General features: G+C 37.9%; 1 protein-coding gene across 1 annotated transcript in view; it reads left to right on the top strand.

Moving 5' to 3' along the window:
- Positions 1–20,737, top strand: part of itga8 (integrin, alpha 8) — a 69,678-nt gene that overhangs the window by 42,099 nt on the left and 6,842 nt on the right. Inside the window, exons 16-25 of the mRNA XM_033980304.2 lie at positions 1,642–1,697; positions 2,403–2,560; positions 3,182–3,313; positions 3,953–4,020; positions 4,921–5,068; positions 7,037–7,129; positions 10,315–10,394; positions 12,568–12,648; positions 13,940–14,045; positions 18,512–18,670. Of these exons, the coding sequence (XP_033836195.1) occupies positions 1,642–1,697; positions 2,403–2,560; positions 3,182–3,313; positions 3,953–4,020; positions 4,921–5,068; positions 7,037–7,129; positions 10,315–10,394; positions 12,568–12,648; positions 13,940–14,045; positions 18,512–18,670 (1,081 nt within the window). The remainder of the gene's footprint in view (positions 1–1,641; positions 1,698–2,402; positions 2,561–3,181; positions 3,314–3,952; positions 4,021–4,920; positions 5,069–7,036; positions 7,130–10,314; positions 10,395–12,567; positions 12,649–13,939; positions 14,046–18,511; positions 18,671–20,737) is intronic.

Raw genomic sequence — 20,737 nt, 5'->3', positions numbered from 1 at the left:
GTTTTTTAAAGTCCAAAATCAACACTTACAGTTGCAAAGGTGTAAAAAAGTTTAATGACTAGTTTTAAATTGAATTCTATGGAGACTCCGGGGCTAAAAACTGAGACTTAGCTATACAAGTTTAATGGAACAGTTTGAGCTATTTCACACAGTTTTAATCAATTTTATCCAAGGTTAAAGTTGTGTAAATTTTAATATTTTTGGACACTGTTAAGTTGCAAAGTAGAATGACAAGAAAGTTTAAATGACATGCTGAGTCGACCCCCTGGAAACAAAAGGGAGACTTATTTATGCATGTTTGGTTTGCCAAGAGGGTAGACGGCCGTGTGTTGGGTGTTAAAACACAGATGCATTCTGGGGTAAATTACATATAGTAATCACTAGCTTGAACCAAGGCTCTTGTGAGTAAAATGGTAATTTCCGTGCTGCATACTGTTAAGTCTGACGTACAGTGCTCATTATGGACACTTATACCACACATACGTATTAAAGACACATGAAACCACCTGCATGGGTCAAAATGACTTAAGGGAATAGTTTTAAACATTTTATCACACAGACAGTTAGAAGCCCATCTGTATCGCACACTTTGTTATAACCATCTTACAATTATTTTGTCATCTAATAATTCCCTTAATTGTTAACAAACAGCCATCTACAACATCTGCGTTTGCACTTCTGGGAATTAGTCCAAGCAAACAAAAATAAAATTGAGGTCTTCCACTTTTATGGAGCACTGGGTCTGCAGGCTTCCTTAAATTAGTCGATATTGAGTGCTCAGGGTTGGATGTGTGGGAGTCACTTTCCTGTACGTGATTTTAGTTGCGATAAAGACGCACAAGTGTTCATAATGAGCACATAAGTGGAGGAAATGCGGAAAGGTTTCTCAGTCTCCCATGTCTGTGTGCATGGTCGAGCCCCAAGAGATGCTCCATTCTGGGGTAAAGAAATGGACCATGCCTCGCTAACACATACTGGTTTTAGATTTATTGTTTTTATTTGATTTGATTTGATTACAGAATACACACTCATTTAGACATCCAAACAGCTCAACGTGTTTATGTTGAGTTTTCCAGTTGTTCATGCCAATTATTCAACTATTTGTAACTTTGAAATGTCAAACCTTTTGTCTATTAAAATAGCACTATAACATTTGATAAGATGTTAAAACTAGCTTTCTAAATCTTTAAAAATGTGTAAAAATTATAACAAATTTGGTCTAGTGTATAAATTCATTCAAATACTTAAGCTGACCATTTTAATCATGGAGGACAGAAATCTCAGCCATTTAATTTTGAACATTTGCTTTACAATAAACTGCACCAAATAAATAATGATGCATTTTACCAACTATACAATTAAATCAATCATTTGACCACAATTTCAAACAGAATCTACATCCATATTGATGCCAGCTGACAATCCATGGTTTTCAAAGTGATGAAAAATCAGATTTTCCATAGCAATTAACAGTTCAAAACAACAAAGTTCTCAAAATGTTGCTTTTCACATCAAGTCGTAAGCCGTGCATTATGGCATCTCTTGCTATATTTATTTTTTCATCTCTATGGTAACACACAGTAATAATAACATGTCTTTCTCTGTTCTTTCCCCTCCTCCACGTCCGTATTTCCTTTGCAGTCTGAAGGTGGACGTGTGCGCGGCCGTGAGCGGAGTGGGCATCCCCAGATCAGTGGGTAAGCAGCTGTGAGCAGTGAGACAAACTGCAGTCAGTGGGTGGGATGGAGTCTGAGCCAGTACTAGTGTTTGGCTCATTACACAGACCTGCTGCTGAGAGACTGTAGTTCAGCCAACGCCATCAAAGAGCACCAGGAGCAACAATAAGAGGAACAATACAGACTTTAGTCATTTATTTATGTAGTAACATAGTGATACAGGTGCTAGGTGGAGTTATCCATAGTTTAAGGCAAGACTGTCAAAATAAAACCCAGAATATGTTGATAGACACAAACTGTGTTGATCTTCATTTGAACAAGTGAAAAAGGGTTCTCATTTGGACCTTTCTTGAATAGTTTTAGAATGGTCTTGGTCTTTTTCAGAGCTAGTATAAGACAAAAACTCATTACTAAAGAAGAAATTTTGATCTTGTTGTAAACATTTGATTGCTAGAAAAGGCTTTTTTTTATTATCATTGTCGAACACAACTGGAACTGAGTATCACCAGTTTCCTTAGAATTAAATTGGAGTTTGAGATATAAGGCTGGAACTACATTTCCACATAACCAATATCAAAACCAGGATTCAAAAACCCGAAGCTAAACCTGGATTCAACCATGACTGAGCCAAAACTAGAACAGGATCAAACCAAGTGTGTCTGTGTGCCGTGTCTACATAGTATTGATGCGGTACAGTTTGATTGTACAGTGTTTATTTGTGTTCAGACCTGAAGGCCGAGCTGCACCTGGATTGGCTGAAAGGCAGCAGAGGCGGAGTCAAACGAGTCCTCTTCACGGACACTCAGCAGCCACAGCGCACGGGCATCTTAACCCTGGGCCAACGCACACCACAAGCCTGCATCGCCTACACTATATATCTGAGGGTAAGTTAAGCGTACGCTGCTGTAGAGTTGGATGATATTTGAAAATATATAATTGTCTTGATTTATGTGATCCTTATTAGATTTGTGACATACTTTAAAATGAAAATTAAGATTCAGTTCATGCACCACATTTTTCACATTTAAAGGTGTGCAAGATAACTTCTCTGGTAGGAGTGGGAGTATCTGCCACCTGTTTTCTTGGAGAATATATTGCTTTTCCTTGAATTATCCATAGTAAACTTGTCTTGCATTTAGGTGTTTTTATTTTTTACTGTGAGCAGGGTTGGCTCTCTGCAGATCTGACCTGTAACTTGGTTTGGATTTATTGCAATTAACATCTTTATGGAGACGAGCAAGTGGCAGTCCCTCCACCAGAGAATTTACGCAATGCAACTTTAAATATGTTCAAAAGCACAAAACAACAATATTCACTGATAAACTGATAGAAAAATGATGCAAATTCCAAAATGCAACACAATTCTAATGTTTGTAGAGTCGTAAACAATGTAAAAAATACCCAATAGAGTCTTCATTATTTACCAATTGCTAACTTTTAAATCATTCAACAACACACATTATGATTTGCTTGATAAATAAGACTTGTTTTCAATGTTTTTACAGGAAGAGGATGAATTCAGGGACAAGCTGACCCCCATAGCTCTGGCTTTGAACTACAGTTTGGCTCCTTCTGTCCAAAGCAAAGAACTGCCCCCTGTCCTCAATCACTACAGCAGCACCTTCCTGCAAGAGCATGTATGTTAAACACATCTGGGCAATCCTCAAGTTTACTTTTTGGAGACAAATTTGTTTTACATAGGGATTTTAGCGTCTCATATGGATTTTGTCGGGTATTTGCCAAGTAAGTTTGAAAATAAACAATTGGTCAAAGCTGGAACTGTGAGCCTTACTGAAACATGGGCCCTTGAGAAAACACTAGAGCAGCTATGATCTTTTTCTACATAGAGGGGTGGGCAATGTTGACTCAAATAATCTCAATATCCTCATGATAATTATAATTAAATCATGTTTTTGCAATCCATCAGAAATGTGCCAAAAATTTGTTTACAATATACTCAACATAAAATAATAGTAGTTTCTTTAATAATAGTTCTGATAGATCAAGACTATGGAGGAAGGATCCAATAGTGTTTTATTCAAGGATTTGTGTATGTATTTTTATGGAAACCCTACTCTAACCACATGTAAACATTTGTCGACTGCTTGTAGATTCACTCCTCTATGATCAAAAAGCCATAGCAATACATGTGAATAAGACTTTATATAAAAACTTGCATATATGTCAACTATAACGGACTGTATGCATGTTGGGTACCTGTAGTCAATCTTTCCTTACAGTCTTTCCCGTATTGACCCCTCTCTTTTATCTGGCAGGCCTACATTCTCCTGGACTGTGGTGACGACAACATCTGTATCCCGGAGCTGCAGATCTCCGCGACGATGTAAGCTCTGACACAGCCACGCCCTTTGACCTCAACCTGTAAACACTCTCCGCGTCACAAACCAAAACACAACCAGAAACGCCATCTGCCATTTGTCACTCTATATACCATACGCCTGTACTGCTGCTGTGTGCGAATCCGCCTTTTCTATAATGTTCCCAGCTGTAACGTAACGCCATAGAAACATTATGTAAACATCCTGTCACCTCGAACGCAATGGTATACATCTCCAGACACAAGCACGAGAATGAGGGGTAAATAGTAGGGGTCAGGGCAAAGTCACCTCTCATAGAAGTGCAATAATGAGAAGATGTAGTGCTCAGTGTTACACTTAAGACAAATGCCTTTCTTTATTGTCTTTTAGCTCTTTATTTTGTATCTTTTTTCTCTTTATATAAACCAGATGAGCCAAATGAGAGCAATCAGATGCTCCTTTTCATAGGTGCCCTGTTGAAAAAATACAAAAAAACTAAACAAAACAACTAACTACATGAGTCCACTTAACACATTAAACATTAAACACACATTAACAGGTGCAGGTGTCACTATAATTGTCTGTTACCACATTATTTCAATATTACATTATCTTGCACTGAACTTAAACTTGAGAGACAATACTGTTTTTAGTATAAGATTTGTGATGACGCTGTAGAATATCACATACATTTAGCCTCATGTTGCACCAAGGAAACCTACGCTTCATCATCTGGTCCTAGGTTTGATTTCCAAGTAGGGCTGAGAAATATGGCTATAAAAATCTAATTTTGATATGATCCTGTCACAATATGCTGTTTTGATATGACGGTCATATTGTTTCTGTTTAGGGCAGCTCTATAATCACACTGTTTACTTCCTATATGTCACACTATTTTACACATTATTGTTTTGTCATGCTCACAGGGATCACTCAGAGTTGGTAATTGGAGATGACAACCTTCTCACGCTAATCGTAAACGCAGCTAACCTTGGGGAAGGAGCCTATGAGACCGAGCTGCATGTCCTTCTACCTCCTGAGGCAGACTACATCGGAGTGGAGCGACGTGTGGAGGTCGGTACTCACTCAAACACGCAGAGCTTCACAAGTGTCTGAAATCAATTATACATGTTAAAAGTAAAGCTCAAAAGGATGTATAGAGGAAATGGATTTACAGGCTTATCAAGAAATGATCTAATGGACTTAGGTATAATTTCACCACTTGAGTGACGCCTTCGCCTCCTCGGGATACAAAGCAGGAAGTAACCCTCAGTAATTATGATCAAAGTAAGAAGTGGGTAGTGTAGACAAAATGCATAAAAGGAAGAGTATCACTGCTGTAAAATAATATTATTCAAATGAAAATAAAAACATGGGATATGAAATGGGGACAGTGAAAAAGTATTTGCCAAAAATAGGTAGGTGAATTGAGAACCAAATTTCATGTAGAATAATGATTTGGATGTCTGACTTAACTTAATGTCATCTGAGAAAAATTCTGACATGCCTAAATGACATTGTTTTCTATAGAATATGCAATAAATATTACAACAACTAAATTAGATCTGACAGTAATACAGTCCAGTTAGATCATTCTGGTCACACTTTATAATAACTACACTTTAATTAGCGCATGAACAAAGACTTATTCACACTGAAGAAATTGTTTATTAAAGCAGGCCTATTATGCAAAATCAACTTTTTAGACCTTTTATCCATGTTATAGTTCCCCTTACCTTTTACTCACTCGAAGTTCTATTTGGAGTGATTCGTGTAAGTTAGAGCAATCTTTAATCGCTTATTTTCATGATGCCATATTAAGGTTAAGGTACACTTTATTGTCCCCGTGCAGAAATTTGTGCTCTGCATGTGACCGTACCACCAGGGCATGTCAGGAGCCATGGGCACGTAGTCCCGTGCCCTTGGACCCACCTGATGTTGTTGCTAGTCTTGGTCCAGACTTCCTTAGCTGGAGGATATGACCTATGGTTCATGTTTTGGATTGATGGGTGTGTTTCCTCCGGGCACTCCCGAGCGACCTTGAGATTGAACCCGGAACCTTCTTGCCTTCTTGCCACCATTGCCAATTAATCCCTGTTTTCACCACCAGCGGCATATGCCCACTGCTCTGTACTTACTTCACTCACCAATTTTATTTTCTTAATCAGTGATACATGCAGGATTTGGCAGCGTTGCATAGTCATTTCGCTACAGATGAAAAACATCTTCTACTTACTTGCATGATCTACAGCTATCCATTGGATGTACCAACTCTTTGTCTCTCTTTGTCTTGTTTCTTTTATTAAATAATTTTAGATGAATATTACAATAGATTATAGATTATAGCAACAGAGCAGACACAAGCACAGTAGCTTAATAACTACTTTATTAATACTCTAACCCCTGAACTAAGTAGTTACCAGGTCTGCTGTTTTATTTTTTATTAAAAGTAAAAAAAAATGTAACTGCATTCTTTTGTTCAGAATAATATTATTCTTGTAAAAGTAGAGAGTTGTATAAATACTAATCTTGAAACAACAATTTATGCCAAAAATGAAAAGAATAACTTAGAAACTGCCATTGAATTCTGACCATAGCTTCCAGTACGACATCACATCCTGTTTTGTCTTTGGAGCGTGTACATCATGAGTGATTAAGGCGATGCTATCAACAGAATATGCTCCACTGGCAACTACCCAAAAGCTCCTATTATGACTTACAAGCTGCATTAGTGACACGGGAATGGATAGGGTCAAGTGTGTGTCTGATCATGTGTGTGTGTGTCTATGTGTGTGTGTACATGCATGTTGTGTGCGCTAATGAGTGTGTAATAGGCCTGTTTGATTGATGAGGTTGTTACTGTCAGAGCATTCATCATACCCCCCTTCTCCCCCCTCTATGCCTCCCCCCTGCCTTCCCCCTTTGATGGTGGGTCCTCTCTTGTTCTTGGCTTTTCTTTCTCATCTCATGCTGCTTCCTATTTGTCACATGCCCTTTTTCATTCATTCATTTGTTCATTCAGTGTCACCCTCTCTCCTCCAGGCGCTGTCTCAGTTGAATTGTGAGTACAAGATGGTCAATGAGTCCAGAATGGTCGTGTGTGACATGGGCAACCCGATGGTGGCTGGAACACAGGTGAGATTTTAAGATAATTTATTCTGAAAAATGTCAACTTTCCCCCATCTATTCTAGATTCAATAATAATAATGCATTGGATTTATATAACACCTTTCAAGACATCCAATGCACTTTATTTTGCAGTACTCATTCATGGCATCCTTGGGGTGCACTGACAGACACAAGCCAATCTGCGCCAATCACTCACACATAAACATAGAAAAATTAAGAGGCAGAGCTTCCCAGTTCTGCAGTTTTGAGCAGGAAGTCAATGGTCCCATTTCTTTTACTAACATAGACTATATAAAGAAGTGGACTAAGGGAGTGTGACGTCAAACCATAGTGTTCAGCTCCAGCCAAATGAAGCTCGTTGAGGCTGAACAGTTATATGGGCAAATTTGGAGCTGAATTCCATATTTGGAATGCTGATCGGAAGTATCATACCAACCAAAAAGCCAATCCGGAGAGAGGCTGTTGAAGGTAACACCTCTTCCCGCCTGCACCACTGGTTCAGCACTTAGCAACGCTGTCAATCAAGCTTGTTGCTAACACTTGTGGGAGCGACCTTGGTAAAAGAAGGCGTCTCATTTGTCTGTTATTAATGTTCATATCTTGATTTACTGAGAAAATAGCTAAATAAAAACATCAGAATTATGTGGAGCGGGTTAATACAAACATTTTAAGACCAAAAACAGCACATAGCAGACAGCAGCAGTTACGTAGAGGGTGAAAGTGAACTGGAGTTGATGGAGCCGGAAGCGTGCCCATGCTCATTTCATATTTGGAACACAGTGACTTGTTAGCTATGTCCATTTATATATACAGTCTATAATTACTAAACTATTTTAAATCAAGTTTGCATTTTATAATTTGAAAAAATGTAAACTGGAAATGTACTTATGCTGCAGTTTAATACTAGTACAAGTAAAAGAAAGCTTAATACCGGTACATCTTCTTTAAGTAGGGTGGTAGGCCCAACAGATCTGAGTGTTATCACCTTGACACACAAAAACCCAAGTGTGCATTGTCATTATTAGTTCTTACCTCCCCAAACACTACGTAACAAGTGTGCCACATATGTTTTACCACAAGACAGTTTTCTGTATTTGTAGTTTAAAAGTGCCAAGGCCAAAGGAGTGGTGTTTTAGACTTGGGGGTGACACATGGCATTCTGATAAATCAATTATGTGGTCATGTTTCAGGGTTTGGGGGAGGGGGTATAAAGCGGAGAGGAGCAGGGTGCACCTCAGCCGTCCAGATGTTTCCCATATTTAACTCTCCTTTGCCCCGCTGGACGCTCAGGAATCCATGAGCTTATGCAGAACATGCCTCCTTAGACCTCATGCTGACTGTTTTATATTGAGCTGCTAAATGATTCTCATCACTGGAGTTCACGGTGGAGCCCTTTGACACAGTTCCTTAGAAAGCAGAGCGAGAGTCTATACTGTGAATGGTGAATTTTAAGTTCACTGAGGTATTTTTAGTTGGTACTTGGTAACAACAGGATAGTAATAGTAGTATTAATAGTACTAACAGTAGCAGCAGCAACAGTAAAATTGATACTCAAATACGGTAATCAGTGCTAAAATTGCTATTAAACCTAGATACTCATTTGAAGTAGTAGACATACTAAGTACTCAGTATGGACTGTTACCTTGAGATAGCAATATCAGATTATATGAACAACCCTAATGGATAGTATAGATTAAATGTAGTTACTAAATCTCTTTCTATGCATAACAAATGTTAAATGTTAAAAGTGTGTGATCTACAACCCAAATAGCTACCGGTATTCAATATAAAACGATACATAGTACAGACTGTAATCTTTTCTGAAGTCTAAATGACAAATATTTCATTTGTTGTAATAAATTGTTTTATATAATTCTAAACTATTCCACCGTGGTTACAGCTATTCTGCAAAGTCCTGCATGTAATTAATGGGTACAAAGCAAAAAGAACAGATTTTGTGGTCACTCCGCTTGACAAAGTCCATTGAAATGTGTGAAACTATTTATGAGTGTCTGTGTCCTCCTTGACAATGCCCTTTAAGGCTTGTACTATACTTAACTCAAACCATGATCTGGGGTGAGTTAAGGGTTTGTACAAGTCTTATTGCATTCCAACATTGACTGCATTTCTCTATTTGTTATTACCAACTTCATATAGCTGTAATTATGACTGGTATTTTTTATTTGGTTATGTTACGTTTGTCATATCGCCTTTATTGTTCTAGAATATCTCAAAATCACCTTGCTTGTTAGTACAAATTTATCTCTATAGTTTGTAGTGTTGTACCTAAAGACATATCTACAGCCAGATATGTGATGTACAAGACGTTTTCAAAACCACGCCTACTGGTTTTACTTTAAAAATATGAAATTTAGATAATGATAAAGGGATAAGTACCAAAAAAAAGTATTATTCTTGTATACATACTGTTAGCCAGGTATTGTTTAAGTACTGGTACAAAAACTGTAACAGTACCCAGCCCTACAGATATGTTTTAGCAAATATAGTTACCTCATGATCAGGCTGTACTGGCCACTTTAAGATGATTGAAACTTGTGTATTTGTGCATGATTTTCCTCAACCATGATGCATTACTTCCTTGGATCAGTCTTTTGAAATCCTCTGTCCAATGTCCCTATTTGACAGTGATGCGTTCCTCTCTAAATAACTTGTTTTTGATCATTCTAATGTATCCTCTTGATGACATCTACAGCCCCATCACTCTCTCTCACTCCCTCAGAGCACCCTCCTAAACTTACAACATGCTGTCATATCCTCCTTTGACCATCCGTCTGACCTATTAGCTACATATAACCACACAAGGGCATAAGCAAGCTTCATTGTTTTGCGGAAATGATGATGAAGAACCAAAAACGCCCCATGTGTTTTGGGTTATACTGGAGGACAGGGGGATTTAAACTGAAGAGAGACGAGAAACTTAACTGTAGCTTTTAAGAGTACATCTGTCTGGACTTTGTCAGGTTTGATATTGCTGTTGACCCTTCTCAAACACGGTCCTCAGCTCATAACTGAACCTGCAGTTTACGTGACGCGTTTACTGACTCATAGTGAACTCTTTTTAAGACCGCACGGCTTTGAAGAACAGATGCATCTCCTCTACCCCCTGTCATCTTTTTACCGTCACTCCTTTTGCGTTTAACCCTTTCTTCTGTCTTTCTTTTTGTGCGCAGCTTTCTGTTGGTTTGAGGTTTTCCGTCCAAAGGCTGGAAGATGCAGGACCCACAATCAGCTTTGACCTCCAGATCCACAGGTGAACTGCCAGCACATACATACATCCATGGATTAGGACCGTTGCTATGTCAATTAGTAATTTCAACCAAAATATTAGTCCTTTTAATGACCAACAGTCCTTGAAATGGCACCATATAACAGGAAGCTGAAACTCATGATAGTCATTGGACGTGTTGAGGTTCTATAATATAATGAGTCATTGTTGCACTGTCTGATGGGAAGCAAGATCGATTTTTTTCTGTACTCATGGGTTTCACATCGCTTTATCCTGTTATGGACACCAACCACTCAAAAGATAGTAATATTTTGCTTTGTTTGTTAGTGGCTATAGCAACAGTCCTAATTTTTTATCACTTGAAAGTTGAAACCCATGGATTGATTTCACGGTACTTTCAAACGGTTACGGTATATTTATTGAGCTAGAAAATGAGTCCACTGCTGTACGTGGACACATCTCCAGATCTTGAAGTATAGGCCTGGTCAGGACCTCCTTAAGCTGGAGGATTGTGCATGTTTTTGGTTGATGGGGAAACCAGAGCGCCCAGAGGAAACCCACCCAGATACAGAGAGAGACATGCAAGCTCCACACAGAAAGGCCCCAAATTACCCAAGAGTCAACTCCACGACCGTTTTGATCATCATATATATAAGAAATATCTACAAATGATTATCTTTATCATTTCTATTAAGGATTAGATCCTGGATATCACTATACACTATCAGAAAATGCACAATATCAAAATTCCTTCTCCTGTTTCTCAACTAAAAACAATGTAAGTCTACAGAATGTTGTGCTGTCATCTGAAAGTCACCAATACATTACATACAAAAATCCCCCGCATGGAGTCCCTCACAAAGAACTAGTTGTAGTCCATGTAAATATGTTCAGCATTTCCCAACGCTGTCTGTGTCTGTGATGTGATGCAGCTAACCGCGTAGACAGGACCAGGCAAATGGCCCAGGGGAAGTTCACAACCAGTACCAGCTCCGCACAACATGTCTATTGTTTTTCTGTTCTTGTATTGATCGTGGTACACAAAATCATAAGACTAAGACCCAACTGTTACCAATGCCAGGGTTTTTCTCACTAAATGCGGTGATTTACTATGGGAACAACAAGGATGGATAGCATTAGGAGTGAGTACATCAGAGGGTTATCTCAGAGTTCTTGTCAGAGGCCAGATTAATGTACTGATAACAGGATGCTGAGGTTAGAGCTGCCAGACACGAGGCCTACAGGGCGAATAAAGAAGAGATTTATGATTAGAGTGAAAGAGTGAATATATTTAGCTGGTATGCTGCTGACTATTGAAAAAGTAAAGGGAAATAAGATGAAAAGCGCCCTTAACCTTACATAACCTGGGCCTATCTGTGAGGAGTGTATCTAGAGCTGCTTCCTCCAGTTTTACCTTCATCAACCTAGAAAACACTGACAATATCCTAAAACATCCAGCCTCCACAAAAGTAGTCTTGATCAAGAACCGAATGGTCTCCGAGCACCACTGCCCCGACAGGTTTTCCCTAGTGACTTTGAAAGATGGGTCAAGTGCAGAGGACAGGCAATAAGCTTCAAACTATATTTGACAGTTGATTCATAGCTGGTAAATCTGTCTTGTTCTTAACACAGCTAGGCCCGATAAATACTATATCAACTTATCGTTCAATACAAGACAGATTAAACAAAAATTTGGTGGGTCAATATTTATCCTGGATATATTTTTCTTTGCCCTAGTGGGAAAAGTTTTGTTATTTTTCTGTTCTAAAATGAGATTTGAGCTGAAGAACATTGAATTGTGAACTTCTATTACTCCTTATAGATACAAACTAACTACTTAAGTGTTGTGTTCTGTTATTTATTTATTACAGCTCATATTTTTAACCATATAGTACATTTAAATTTGTCGAGTGATCATTTTGCTTTATGGTTTGGTTTCAACATTGTCGTTTATTGTCTATTCTTCCTTCGGTCATATATCGCACTTGAAAATTAGTTATCGTGACAGGCCTAAACACAGCAACTGAATAGATGTGTAACTCGAGGGCTCGTGTCAAGTTTGGATACATTTTTCAATCATTTTCATAGGTCCTTGCTTTACAGAATACGATTCCTAATATCACACCATAATAAATGTCTAATTGTTGTGACTATGCGACTATAAGTTGAAATTTAACCTTTTTTTTTTCCTTTGCAGCTCCAACAAAGATAACTCTGACAGTAACAGCGTGACTCTGGATCTTTCCATTGTTGCCAAAGCACAGCTGGATTTACGTGGGTAAGGCAGACTTGTTTGCATCTCAAAGTGTTGCGTCTTTTCAGTCAGACAGTGACAAATTCTCCTTTGGCGTGACAGCTTACCAACGATATGATCTGGTTTCACTCTAACGTTTTCAGGGTCCGCTGGATAGTACCGATGCTTTTATATTGTTTGAACTGGTGGATGGTGTTTATACGCAGAGGGAGAACAGCAGAGTAACATATTTTTCAGAATAAACTAATCATTTAGGATAGCTGTCAGCGTATGACATGGTCGCAGATGCGCCCACGCTCTCAGTCACTTCAAAGATACGGAGCATGTGGGCATGTTTGGGTGTGGTTAACTGAGAGTATAAACACAGCATGACCTAAGAAGAGAGAGATGAAGACCTTTGACAAAATAACTAAACCAGGTTATAGCAATATTGTGTAAAGGTGAGTTTGCATATTTTTATTCTGGCCTCTGGTTGTGAATTTTGCTAGTGCAGATTTTAATAATTTAGAGGTATATAAGTAGTAACAGTAATAGTAGAAGTGAAAGGTCTAGTCCAGAGATGATTACCTTAGCGCTGTGCAAGTAATCTAATTTTTGAAGTAGACTTGCCTTGAACCAATATTCACTCTCAAGTTAAAGGCACGCAAACCCACAGGTCATAAAGGACAGTATAGGATCACAGATATGAAGATATGTGTGAAAATGAAGGAGACATGGCCTGCCCAAACACGCCAGGACATACCACATATATGAGTTTAAGAAATACCAGTACAAAATTATGCAACAGTTATACAATCTGACTGTCAGGGATTAATGACTAGTGACTTTGAAAATCCTGCACAGATCTGAAAGAAAACATTGATAATATTGTCATCCTTCATAGCTAAGCACTGAAAACACTCGTTGCAATGTCATGTGGTTATACAAGAAGTGCTCCATTGTGTTTTTAAACTCCACACGCCTTCACTAGAATCATTTTGATCATTTCAGCTCTGAACTTGCCACTCTACTGAAGTAAAGATAAAAGGTAGCTATTAACTTGAAAACTACCGCTACATGACATCACAAGGTGGATCAACATATTTAGAGCTTTGGAGATGTAGACAGACTAATTATAAAGTGTTACTCAAATATGTGTGAATGAAACAAAACTCTACTCCAGGTATCATTTTTTGATAGTAACAACATTCTAACATGACATAAAGCTCACAAGAAGTTGTTTTTGTGTAATATACATATATAGCTTTTAACTTAAACATGTCAGAATAAATATCCCTAGACACATTTCGCTGTGACACCTCTCTCGTCTCTGCAGGGTGTCTCATCCCTCTCAAGTGGTACTGCCATTCCCCCGCTGGGAGCCCAAGAAGAAACCGGTGAAAGAAGATGACGTGGGCCCACAAGTTACACATATCTATGAGGTAAATGTTAATATCACACAGACACCTCCCTTTTTACACTGAAAAGTTTAATGAAATACCCATATGGAGTGAATTTAGACAGATTATTTAAACATATTGTCTGAAGGGAGGAAACTTACTGGTTCAAAATGATGTTGAAGGCAAGAAAGTCCAGAAGCAACTGGTTGAAAAATGACCTTTTTATGAGATATGTTTGATAGAAAGAATGTCATAATAGTAACAAATTACTACAGGTGCATTGTATAATTGGTCACCTGGAATGTTCCACCATATGGCATTAAATCTCTTCATGAAGACTTGCAGGTGAAGCCAACAAGTTAGATCTGTGGAGATCTAACTCTCACTCTCTGGGAGAATGCATGTTGTTTTTCCAATAAAACCACCTGTAATTTACTAAATGCAAGATGAGTTTAAAGCCATACTGTGGAGCATTCCAGGCAAATCAGTAACATCACTATTAAACAGTAGTCAGATGTATAGTTTCTACTTCTACTGACAAGATGAAAGAGGCCCAGAATTAGAAGTGGAAGTTGTAAATCAAAATGTTTTCTTCAGCCGTTCTTCACAGACTTGCTCCAGTAGCTCCATAAAGACGAGAGCTCTGACTGATCAAAGGTCTCCAGCTAAGGACTAATTGCTGTAGTAAAAGTAGGAACGAGAGGAGAGGAAACTGGAAGAAAAAGGTGGGAAGCCAAGAGAGGAGGGAACTTAACTGGACCCTGTGTAATGAGTTATAACTGCAGCAAGGTCAAGCAGAGGTACAGTCAAATAGATAGGACGAAGGATACAGCAGACAGGCTGGCGACAATAGGGGCTGTAAGTGTGTATGGGTAGTATGCTTAGAATTACGGTGCAGTTAGGCTTGTACTCACAAAAATGTGGGGCTTAACTGGGATTTAACTTGTAACTAAACAAAATCTGGGCTAAAACCAGGACTAAACCTGACTCAAACCAGGATCCGAACAATTTAAGTGCTTCTCAAAACTAATTTTATTGATCCACCATTCATCTATCCACATTTTTTGGACACCATAGCTCAAAAATACAATATGAAGACAGTACCTATAATTTAGAATCACTTTTGAGCTGGTGTTCCCTCATCATTAATTTACTAATGATTTATGCCTGTTTGAGCAGTCCTGTATTGCAAGGCAAGGCAAATTGATTTGTATAGCACAATTTGAACACAAAGTAATTCAAAGTGCTTTACAGAATAAGAAAGACATCAACAGAATAAAAAAGGCATTAGACATTATTGTTGCATTTGAGGCTTGAGTGCTCTGAAAATTTCTGTTTTCACCTACCCCATATCTCCACCCATTGTTTTGTACTTGCTTACTTACATACTTATTCACAAAATTCAGTCTCATACATAGGGTTCAAATATGCCATAACTTCTTTTCACAGTTATGAACAGGCAAGGCATGTCAACTCTACAGTTTTGAACAGGAAGTGAATGGATCTATTATTAAGCTGTTTTAGATCAATATGGCTACTTACAGTGAACAAAATGTAAAATAATGATCTACACATGTTGTCGATTAAGTAGTAAATGCCCCAATAACACTTAATATGTCCTCTTCAAGGTCAACGCGGGGTACAGTCAAATAGATAGGAGGGCAGACGGGTTGGCGACAGTTTACAATAGGCGTCATAAGTGTGCATGTGATTTCTTGTGCTTTTAAAGGACTACTGGCTCATTGGACCAGAGTGCAGTGGTGTCTGGCCTGTCCTCCAGCTGATAATGATTTTCATTTGCAGAACTTTTTCCAGTTGGCAGCTGCTTCTAGTTAGAGCGGACGCTGTTTTTGCACTCACAGAATTCCTGCCCCTCGGCACTTCAGTCCTGTTTTAACGCTAATGACCATGTCTATAAGTGCAGCGTGTAACAGACAGTGAGAACCCGCAAAGAGGATTTATTGAATTGATGGTTCATTTAGGCCCATCTTTCTTTTATCCCCTCTGATGAGCAGGTGAAGGAGGAGGTTTAGATCGTCTCTTGTTTCAATCCTCAGTGGAAGACGACTGCATTAGGATCAGTTTAACCCCATCGCAGGTGGGTCACTAAAAACAGCGCCAATAAAGACAAAGAGAAAATCAAAACTGACATTCTCACCATGTTTTGTCTCCATTAATTTCTTTATTGAAGTGAGGAAGTGTGTAAGATGGTGTTAGCTGGAGAGAAAATAGAAGTAATAAATATTAGTGATTAAGCTGCACTGTTCTGGTTTGTGTATAGCTGTGTTCGCATGGTATTCATCACATTATGGGGACTGAAATCTAAATACAAAGTTACTTCATAGGGACCATTTACCAGAAAATGGTAAATGGTCACATTTTTATTTAGCACATTTTCACCTTCAAGGCACTGAAATCGCTTTACATCAAGGAATCACTCACCCATTCAGACACGCACACACATTCATACAGTGTCTCTGTACACTGAGGACAGGATGGGTTTAGTGTCTTGCCCAAGGACATGACAACAGTATTCATTTGTGAGAGCTGGAATTGAACCACCAACCTGTGGGTCAGTGGATCTGACCTCTCTACCAATGTTTTTTTTTATTTATTTTTTTTTATGTTGAGAGCAGAATTTGGACCGCCACATTTCGGATCAGCGAACAAACACTACCAACCGAGCTACCGTTGCCCTCAGTTTCTCATATTATTTCAGTAATATGGTTTAGTGTTGCTGTGTTGATAGTTTAATAAAGATACTGTTTTAGGTTATAGTTAAGGTTAAGGTTAGGCAAAAAGTAATTCTGGTTAAGGTTACTGTCCATGCTTTGTAGGAAAACCTCACTGACTTGCATTCATTTCCTATAGACTGATCTCATTTTGTATGTGCAAGGAAATGCAATGCAACAACAACTGAAGGAAGAAAAGAAAAACAAATACATTAACACGCCATCACCATTTGTTTTAGTAAATTTGGCAGTTTTGTATTGTTACATATATATTTCTGTATGTTTATATTGCCAGTGGCGGAGTTAGCGATCTGGGGGCTGTAGGTGAATTCAAGTTTTTAACTTCAGTGTAGTTTTCCCCATTGTTTTGAGGTGCACACTTCTCTCTTTATCTTAACTAGTGTTGACTGAAAACTTGAATTTAGGGTCTTATTTGAAGTTTAGAGAACCAGGGCTGATTTGGTAAAATGAGTAACCTAATAATTTTTAAATGTTCAAATCAGGGTCAGGGTGTTTTTCTCTCTTTTCAGCAGACAGATCAAAATTTGAAAATCAAGTTAAATTTGGTGCACTTAATAAAGAATGTAGACGTAGAAGTAGCTCTGCAATAGAACAAGGAACACTAGGCTGTATAAGAGGGTGCTCCTCCTATATATGAAATAAGTGGTTATTATGTTTTCACCCTAAACTGGAGAAGGAGATTTTGTGCACATTTGAGCACATAAGACCTTGTTACAGATGCACATGGGTAAATTTCATAGGCATCAAATCATGGGTTTCAAGTGGTGGCAACTGTCATCTGTGGTCATAGTAACTAACCAATTCAAATCAAAATATTGTATCTTTCAAGTGGGGAAAGATCCTCATTGGGTTCTCTCAAGTCTTTATAAATCAGGAATCATGAATACACCCAAAAGCAGTTTGAACTTGCACTAAACTTTTTAAATGTGCTTTTGCATTTGTTCCTCCATTTCCTCCTTCATTTACACAGAGGAGTCTCAGTAGGACTGTGTGTGTGTGTCTGCCCTGCTCTGCTTATGCACAGAGAAAGAGAGAATATCAACGAGTACACACTGACCAAGAAATTATTTATAAGTGTCTTAAGTGATGGTTTCAGTCTAGACTTATTTTTTACATGGGACTACTTTTCTGTGTGTAAGGTTTGGCAGCTCATCCTCTCCCTGTCTCCCGATCCAGTTATTACGTAGGTTCAGACCATTAATATGCACAAACGATGATATTTTGTCTGCGCAGGTCATTTAATATACGAATACGAACATGGGTATTTATACGCATTCAATTCATTTGCTCTGCACTGCACTGCAGAGACACTTTTGCCTACCTCACCACACAGGCATCCTCATGTGTCTCCAAAGAGCAAGAAACAGTTTAGTTGGAAGAGTTATATCGTTTGATGCCTGCACATTTTGTAAACATCTTTGAAACTGCTCCAGGAGCAACAGCGCCCCCTCCCACTCAGTGTGCACCCTTGGACTAGTGCATTAATGTGAAAGGGGGGAATGCTTTGTCAGAGAAAATTGATTTGACAATTAGATACTATTTTGATGGCGTTTTCTTATTTAGAAGTAAAGTTCTTTCATTTATTGTGATACTGAGGGAATATCAAATGAGTCGGAGGCCTGGGCAAGTGGCCCTAAAGGACATTTGGTTGGTGGCCCCTTCTCATATTTAATCAGCTCATTGTGTCTGTATATTGTATGTATCAAACCAATGTGTAACTGATTTATTTTTTGTCTCTGTTTTTCTTTTGTGCAGCTGCATAACTGGGGTCCCAGCAGTATTCAGGAGGCTGAGCTGCAGGTTGGCTGGCCAGCCCGTTTCCGCGATGAGAACCTGTTATATGCTATGGAGATTCAAACTGACGGACCAATTAGCTGCCGGACAAATACCAGCCTCAACCCCCTCGGCCTCCAGGTAAAAACATATCTACCAACTCATTTGAACAGACCTGCTTTCACAACACTATCTTTAGCATTGTAAGGCTGCAGTTTAGATAATGTGACCAATCATTTTTCACATCATTAAGACATCTGACCACTAATCTAACCTTCACTCTTGCCAAAACCTCTGATTGAAAGATATTTATTACCTTACCCCTGGTTTATCCATTAGCGGCTCATTGATTGTTCCAACTGCTGCCCAGGCCTTTGCCAGTTGGTTTTAGAGTCAGAATAAGAACAAGCCTAATAGCGAACATTATATACTGTAGTTTCCAGAGAGCATTTAAGAAGAAAACATGGAAAAAAAGAGGACGCAATTATGTCCTAAGTGAGATGTAATGACTAAGGAGTAAGTTAAAGGTCAGCTTTAAATGGTTTCAATCTTTATTTAAAATTTTTACGTGTGGCGATCCTAGTTGCTCATTTACAGGGCCTTAACAGCTGAGTTACATTAATAAAGTTTAAAAATAACCAGTGTTGGGCATCTTCAAAAATGTAATTAGTTATAGTTACAAGTTACTTCTCCCAAAAAGTAACTGAGTTAGTAACTCAGTTACTTTTTGGGAGAAGTAACTAGTTACTAAGCAAAGTAACTATGCCATTACTTATTATGTTAACAGATGTGAATCTTTAACATTTATTTCACTTTAAGAGATTGCGATTATATTGCATTTGTTTACAAGTAAATTATAGAATGTATCAAAAATAAATAAATATATATATATATATATATATATATATATATATATATATATATATATATATATAACTGTATATATATATATAAAGTATTTTCTTCATTGAAATTAATTAAAAGTGCTTTCGGTATAATACTGAAAAAATTTATCGCAATGTATTGCAAAACTAAGGCATTCAAATGTAAACCAGGTAAAAAATTAAAAAACTTTAAGCCTTCTCTGGCCACACACTGTAATTCTCTGTCCAGTATTCAAATATTAATCACTCTTATTTCAACATAAACTGAACTTTATCCAACTCTTGAACATTCATTAAAAGATTCACACAATCCCTTCTAACACTTATCTATTCCTTTATTTATCGATCTATCCATCCTAACGATTGAACCAGTGGTTGTATCTTAGAAGCAGAAGTCTTTCAAACCTCTGATCTGAGACACATCCTCCCAGGCTCATTCTCCCAGGCCACGTGAAGGATAGTTCTACAGTAATAAATGAAGACTTTTACTAAACAAATGGCAAGTTTGTACGTATCTTTAGACATGAGATAAACACCCTGAGAGGCTCTAATCACTGTGTGTAAAAACAGCACATATGAAGTGACCATGAAAAGCACACGTGACAAAGTCTAAATGTGACTGTGACAAACACTACATGGTGTAAAGTTAAAGATTTCACATCCATCCACATCAGTCAGCGCCTGAGGGTTATAGACAATTTGAATGTCCATGTCTCACAGACGTCCACCATCTTGGATTAATCATGTGACAGATGTGATATGTCATGTAATCCTATGGAGACATCGAATGCTGTCACATTTTCATTTATTAAACTTTTTTTAAAAAGCACAACCTAAAATCTGGGCACAAAGAAATACAAAGGAACAGAGAGTGTGACAGGGCCCCACAGGATGAACTGTTCACACTCTACAGGCTCCAGACTCATGATCTGAGCTGGGTACACAGGTGCACTCAAGATTTTTATTTGGGTGCACCAGAACCTGCCACTTATTTAAACTGCATTACCAATAAGGGCTTAAATAAATAACATGGTTAGTTACTTTTACCCGAATATACAATTCATACTTAATACCACACACATATTAAAGAAAAAGCTGACACATATTTTCAATAGAAAATTGTTTATTAAATAAACGTAGAAAAATGTAAAAAAATATATATATATTTTAAAAATATTGACTTTTTTTCATTAAGTAAAATTAAAACAATAATTGTTGATGATTGAATGAATAGAATGATTGAATGATTAGATATTACAAAATATTAGCAAAATAAATTATAAAAAAATAATAATTTGGATTTAAATGCTTATTGTGGTGACAG

Source organism: Periophthalmus magnuspinnatus, chromosome 16, assembly GCF_009829125.3.
Source record: "Periophthalmus magnuspinnatus isolate fPerMag1 chromosome 16, fPerMag1.2.pri, whole genome shotgun sequence".
NCBI classification, from domain to species: Eukaryota; Metazoa; Chordata; class Actinopteri; order Gobiiformes; family Gobiidae; genus Periophthalmus; species Periophthalmus magnuspinnatus.
This window is presented reverse-complemented; position numbering and strand designations above follow the sequence as displayed.